Genomic DNA, 6,905 nt, shown 5'->3' on the forward strand with positions numbered 1-6,905 from the left:
CTCTCTTTTTGTCCATTATCTATTCAGCCATCTATCCAACTAATAATTCATCTACACATCCATCTAGCTTTCTATTTTGTCTAGTAATGCATTATCTATCCAGCCAGCTATCTGTCTATCAATCCAATTGATATATTTTTATTTTCATCCATCCATCTACAGTAGCATTCTGTCAAGCTGTCCATCTTTCCAGCCAGCTATCTACCTAAGCATCAAACTCTTTCAAATCACCCGTTTCTACCCATTCACCCATCTTCCAATCTATGCAACGGTCTATCTACCCATCTACTATGCATCTACCGATCTACTCATTTATCAGCCATCTATCCTTCTGTTTATCCATATGTCCAATCATTCATTATGCATCCACCCATCTAGTTTTGTATTGATCCATCTATCCACCTACTCATCCATCTATCACTGAACTAAAGCATAAAATGTTCTCCAGGAATGTTTTGAGGAAGCTGCTCTCTCAGCCTCAGAAGGTGAGGGAAGATGTGCTCTCGCTGGAGGAGATCCTGGCAGAGGGTGTGGAGGCCGAGACGCGGGCGTCCGGCCGGAACGGACATTCTCTACCCCCTCCTCCATCCCCAAACCTCAGCCTGGTGTCAGAAGATGCCCTGCCTAAACTGTGTAAGGCCCGTATGAAAGCTCTGCAGGAGGCATCCTTCTACAGCGCAGAGCACAGCTACCTGGATGTCACCATGGAGCTCAGATCATTGGGTAGGTTAGATGCACAACTAATCACAAAGTTGTAAATAATTTACAGAGAACATACAGAGCAAAGATGATAAAATAACACTTTAATTAAGTCATTATCAACTATGAATCTTCCTTCTTTGATACGGTTATGAAAAGCTGAGCTATCTAAAAAGCATTTGATTATTTGTAAGTAATTGTCCACATATTGTCCGATTCTGAAGGAGTGCCATGGAAACTCCATGTATGGTTGGAGTCACTACGCAGCGCTCAGCAAAAGTCCAGAGCTGGAGTCATGCTCTCCCTTCTGCGAGACTTCACCTCCATCAAAGAGGAGGACTACTGTGAGGAACTAGTCTGCGTCGGCCTTCCTCTGATGTTTAACATTCTGAAAAATAGCAAGGTACTTAAAAAAGCCTGGAGGTTTGTTCATAAAAAGCCTGTGTATCAACAAAAATTTAAAAAACAAAAAAACAAATACATTTATAATTTATAGGAATTTTTGTCATTGTGTCAATGGTTGGTAAGCAATTAAAAATTGAACTTGAATTAAAACATGACAGATGATTATAGTTTTACATTTCAGATTTCTGAACAGGATCTGAAAAGGACATTATGTTCTAAAATATTTTTATTCTGCTTTTGAGCCAAAAATTCAGACTTGATGTGACAAGAGCTGTAAATAACTCTTAGGGTGTGTTCACACTTGTAGTTTGGTTCATTTGGTCCGGACCAAAAAGGAAAATGATACATTTGGTCCTGGTCCGCTAAGCGTTCACATTGGCATTTTTGACAGCGAACCTAAAGACACCGAACCTAAAGGCATAGTGATATGTTCACAACCTGATTGGTCGGCTTGAATGACGTATATATCCTGACGGAACTCACCGAACACCCCAAACAAAAGGTGCGTTAGACTTAAAGCGGCGCTGCGGGTGTATGATATCAAAGCACCCATTAACCGAACGGTCTGCTCAGCTCCGCTTTAAGTTGAACACACCTAATGTCGTCTGCTGGGCTAAGTGCGCTCATTCTTGCATGTACATGTCATTTTATTTTCACCACCTGCAAACTCACAAGGAGCTCATAAAATTCACTTTACCTCATCATTGCTCCACGTTTTCCCTCCGATCATTTTGTTTTGGTTACACCGCGTTGTCAAATCATGTCGCATAGTGTCGCATCTTGTCATTACTTACTGTTTTTGGTTTGTTTAGAAGTATTTGGTCCGTGTTGCATTCATATATCATTCGAACCGCACCAGTTTGTTTGGAAGCGGACCGAGACCCATCTTTTTAGCGGTCTCGGTTGTTGTAGCGGTCTTGTTTGGTGCGCACCAGGGTTCGGATGGCAGCATTCACACTTACTCAAACGAACCGCACTAACAGAGCAGTCGCACCAGGGTTCGTTTTAATCTAACCAAGTGTGAACGTACCCTTAGTCTCTAGTTTAAACTACCTTACGACTAATTCTTTCTCGTTTTCTCTACAGAGCGAGGCAATAATCCACCAGCTGGGCGTCATTTTTAGTCACTGTTACGGTCTTGCTCCACTTCCTCCTATCCAAGAAAAGAAAGCAGCTCTCTCCGCTCAACTCGGTAATTCACTCCATCTTAGTACAGTTGCGTTTATGAATTAGCAACATTGACTGAATCCACTAGTTAAATAAATTACCCAGCATTGATTTAAAAAACAAAAAGTTTGTCAATGATACTGGTAATTGTTTTCAATTACTTGGTTGTGCACTATGGAAGCCCGTTTCTTTTATCCGACTTTTATACTCTCAATTGTGAGCTTATATCTCACAATTCTTAGAAAAAAGTCAGAATTGTGAAATATAAACTCACAATTTTGACTTTTTTTCTCAAAATGCATGTTCATATCTTGCAATTGCAAGTTTATATCTCACAATTCTGAGAACAAAAAATCTGAATTGTGAGATGCAAACTTGCAATTGTGAGAAAAAGTCAGAATTGTGACCTAAAAAGCAGCAATTTTTATTCAGTGGTGGAAATGGGCTTCCATAGTGGACATTATAGTTACAGTTTATTTATTAATTTCTGTCAATAAATGATTACTCTGGAAAAATCTTGAGCAAGTCTGATGTCTCAGATTGCTCTTTCCGCAGACCCTCACTTCCTGAACAACCCAGAGATGTCTGACGTGACGTTCCTAGTGGAGGGCAAACCGTTCTACGCTCATGGGGTTCTGCTGCTTACGGCATCCGACAGGTGAGTCTGTTACCTTACTTACATAATAAAAAAATCTGTTATCTCGTAACACAGTGTCTTAAGTAGATGATATTTTGAAACATACCTGAACCGTTAAGAATAAAGCATGTTGTCTGCTCTGAGATCAGGTTCAAAAGTCTGCTGGCGCTGAACGGGACAGACAGCACTCAACCACACAAGGAAATCGAGATCAGCAACGTCAAGTACAACACCTTCCAGGTAAGATCAGATGAATCCTCGTTCAGCGGGCTGTGACACAAGATGTTACCAGGGGTTGATCGCTGTCTCATTGTGTTTATCTAGATGATGATGTCCTACCTGTACTGCGGGGGGACGGAGTCTCTGAAGATGGGTGTTCCAGATTTACTGGAGGTAAGACTAACAAGATACAGGCCAACCCCGCTTAATACTCAAAAACAGAGAGGTAGATCTTGGCAGTTCATCCAGTCACTCAATGCCAGCTGTTCATGCACTGGAGTTTACCTGCAGTAATTCAAGATGAAACTTTATCTTCTCAGATTCATTGAGACTCTTCTTGGCCAGTAAACTATTTTTGTAGATTGAAGCAGGTAATAAAACAGAAGAAATCACTCCTTTGTTTGCTTTCTCTAGTTACTGTCAGCAGCCAGTTTGTTCCAGTTGGGGGCGCTACAGCGGCACTGTGAAATTATCTGTGCTCAGAACATTGACCTCGACAATGCTGTGAACATCTACCACACTGCTAAGGTAAAAATATACAAGTATGTAATATAAGACATATTTTTAAAACTGCATTTTTATATTGTAAAATATAACATGCCATAAAAAATAATCGTAAAGAATAATGTAAAATAAGGTAATTTATCGGGTCAGTTTTTACATTATTAAGTAAAAAGTAAAAAAGCATTTTGTTGGTATTAAATACTGTAATCTACCATGTTTGTTTTTATTGTACCATGGTAAATGACAAAGAATACCAAAGTAAAACCATTTTACATGTCAAAAAACATCAAAATATGGTTCAGATTCAAAGATAAAATGGTATTACCATGGAACATGGTACATTGTTACTATTTACACTAACAAAACGTTTTACAAGAGATAAATCATTATTACCACAGGCCTGCAGGTTTTATGAAGGTAAATTTAAGATTAAAAGGAATAAATTGAATGCAACAATACGTCAATATTTTTTCTAAATGGAACTGCGTTTCATTAGCAGCACTTCAAAGTTTGAAAATTACAACACATCTGTTACTTTATTCAGTATAAATAGCTCCTAACTACTAGAATATTTAAATAAGTTTACTGTAGTTATAATCACGCAGCAAATAAAGTACTCAGTATTTTTGTCTCGTTTCCTAGTACAAATATCTAAAGATTCATAAATCAAGACATTTACTTCAGAAGCAAAATTGCGTAAGATTCATTTTGTGAGAAACTGATCAAAACACTGGCACTGCATTATAAATACAAAAATTAAAATAAAATTCCACATTTACAAAAAGTTACAGTCACAAATAACCACGTACGTAATACAAATTCAACAAAACAACCTACTTAAGAACCAACTTTTAGCTTTTAAACTAAAACTAACCATATTCGAAATACCTTTAATGTCCAGAGGTAAATTATTCCACAAAAGTGCCCCAGAATATCTAAAAGACCTACGACCATACATAGTTTAAAACAACATAATGTAATATCCATGAGACTTAGCCTAGTTTTATAACAATGTTGCTCATTTACCCTAGGAAAAAATACATTAAAATATGAAGGAGCTCTGTTATTGATAATCTTATGTACCATTTTTAATTTAATATGTTCTAGTCTGCTTTCTATAGGTAACCAATCAAGACACTTAAAATGGGAAACCTCCACATGTGTAAAACGACTAAACCCTGAAACTAACCTTATCAATTTATTCTGAGATTTTTGTAACTTATCCAACCAACCACAAGACAAATCAGACATCCAAGAAATACATGCATATTCGAAATGACATGACACTAAACATGATGCAAGTAATTTTATATTCTGTTTATCAAGAAAACATGTCTGGCAAGAAATTTTGTCCTAGCATTAACCTTACCCAGAACTTTCATAGCCATACTTACACCACTTAAATCATTGTCAAGGACACATCCAAGATAATTAACAGAAGTTCTATTTGATATTAAACAATCCCCCACCTTAACAGACATCTTAGAAACCTTATTCAAATTATTTTTAGACCCAAACAATATGGATTCCGTTTTACCTAAATGCAACATTTGTTTTCAGAGAGCCAGTCTCTTACCTTACAAAGCTCCTTACCTAAATGCACTTGTATCCTACCAACATCCTTATCTGAAATTAATAAAGCAGAATCATCAGCATATAAAAACAAATTACAATCACAAACTGCTTGCATGTCATTAATATATAAAAGAAACAAAAGAGGGCCTAAAACACTTCCCTGAGGGACTCCATTTTCAACAAACGTTTCCTCAGAAAGAACCCCATCAATTTCTACTCTCTGAACTCTCCCAGTTAAATAAGAATTCAACCAGGCTATCACTTTACTTGGAAAAACCCATGACACTTAACTTGTCTAAAAGTATTGAATGATTTACAGTGTCAAACGCTTTCTGGAGGTCTAAAACATTCTGTTATGTTTACTTTCAATAAAAAAATCAAATAAAGCATAAACACTTCATTTTGTTCAATTTCTCAAAATACAAGACTTCATATTGTCAAGTTTGTATCTCAAGAAAATGTCGTTTAGATGTTTGCACTCTGCTCCAATTTAAGACCTTTTTGTGGAAGAGCAAATTAAGACTTTTAGGACTCACAAAAAAAAAAAAAACCTGTACCAAAGTGTCTCTCCAGTAACTGAGTGCATAATTAGTGTTTTTGTGTTTTTGTCCAGACTCATGGTGCAGTGGAGCTCAGTAAGTACTGTGAAGGTTACTTCCTGCAGAACATGGCGGGTCTGTTGGAGAGGGAAGCCTTCCGGATGCTAATCCTGGGGTCCGGGACACGGAGCGGGTCTGGAAAAGACTCTCTTCTGGAAGAGCTGGAAGCAACGTTAGCGCGCAGACTACGCTCACTGCTAGTGACTTCTCGTGTGTGAAAGGAAAAGAGGGAAAATATAGAAGGAAGTACAAAATAAAGGACATGAATGTGTGGATGTTCAGACAAAAATTAAAGACTGAGGAACCATGAAAAGGAAATGCTGTTGAAAAAAAAATGATGGACTGACTGAAGTGGAGCTTTGTGGACAGTTTCATGAATTCTACAAATAATCATTTATTGGACACAAGCTTTGGGAGCTTGTGAAAAATGACATAAAATGCTGCAGCATTTGTGTGGCTAAAGCTCTCCGAACTAAAGTATGTTAAGATTGTGTTAAATTGCGGACAACAGTTTCCCCACACTTAAACATGCCATTTTGTTCTACTAAAGTGGGAAGCTAGAGCATATCTTTTTTTTTTAATACATAATTGTTTTATTTTAAGCTATTATAGATGAATCTTGATGAATGATGAATATTATAGATGAATGGAGAAAGACAAGGACATTTTCTATTTAAAAATGTGAGATTATTTAAGTTGCTATTTTATCTTGCTTCATGCCAAGCAAATAAAGTTATATAACAAACAATGTGTCTGAAATTATATCCAAACAACCACAGAAGACCAATCACAAATAAATATGCAATTATTACAATGAGGTCATTGCAGATGGTGACATTCTACCAATGTCCGTCAATGTCTTTTTATTTGAATATATTTTAGAATGTAATTTATTGCTGCGATCAAAGTTGAATTTTCAGCATCATTACTCCAGTCTTCAGTGTCACATGATCCTTCAGAAATCATTCTAATATGCTGATTTGCTGTTCAAGAAATAATAATAATTATTATTATTATTATCAATATTTAAAACAGTTGAGTAAATTTTTTTCAGGATACTTTGATGAATAGGAAGATCCAGAAGATCCAATTTATCTGAA

The 6,905-nt window shown here is 36.8% G+C and overlaps 1 protein-coding gene across 1 annotated transcript in view; it reads left to right on the forward strand.

Annotated features, from left to right (window-relative positions):
* abtb2b (ankyrin repeat and BTB (POZ) domain containing 2b) overlaps positions 1-6,523 on the forward strand; it is a 52,726-nt gene extending 46,203 nt beyond the window's left edge. The window contains exons 11-18 of the mRNA XM_016469587.1: positions 449-723; positions 924-1,102; positions 2,191-2,296; positions 2,827-2,929; positions 3,058-3,148; positions 3,233-3,301; positions 3,542-3,655; positions 5,820-6,523. Coding sequence (XP_016325073.1) covers positions 449-723; positions 924-1,102; positions 2,191-2,296; positions 2,827-2,929; positions 3,058-3,148; positions 3,233-3,301; positions 3,542-3,655; positions 5,820-6,023 — 1,141 coding nt within the window. The 3' untranslated portion in view covers positions 6,024-6,523. The remainder of the gene's footprint in view (positions 1-448; positions 724-923; positions 1,103-2,190; positions 2,297-2,826; positions 2,930-3,057; positions 3,149-3,232; positions 3,302-3,541; positions 3,656-5,819) is intronic.
* Positions 6,524-6,905: the final 382 nt, after the last annotated feature.

The sequence above is a fragment of the Sinocyclocheilus anshuiensis genome, unplaced genomic scaffold (assembly GCF_001515605.1).
Source record: "Sinocyclocheilus anshuiensis isolate Anshui unplaced genomic scaffold, SAMN03320099.WGS_v1.1 scaffold532, whole genome shotgun sequence".
Classification (NCBI taxonomy): Eukaryota; Metazoa; Chordata; class Actinopteri; order Cypriniformes; family Cyprinidae; genus Sinocyclocheilus; species Sinocyclocheilus anshuiensis.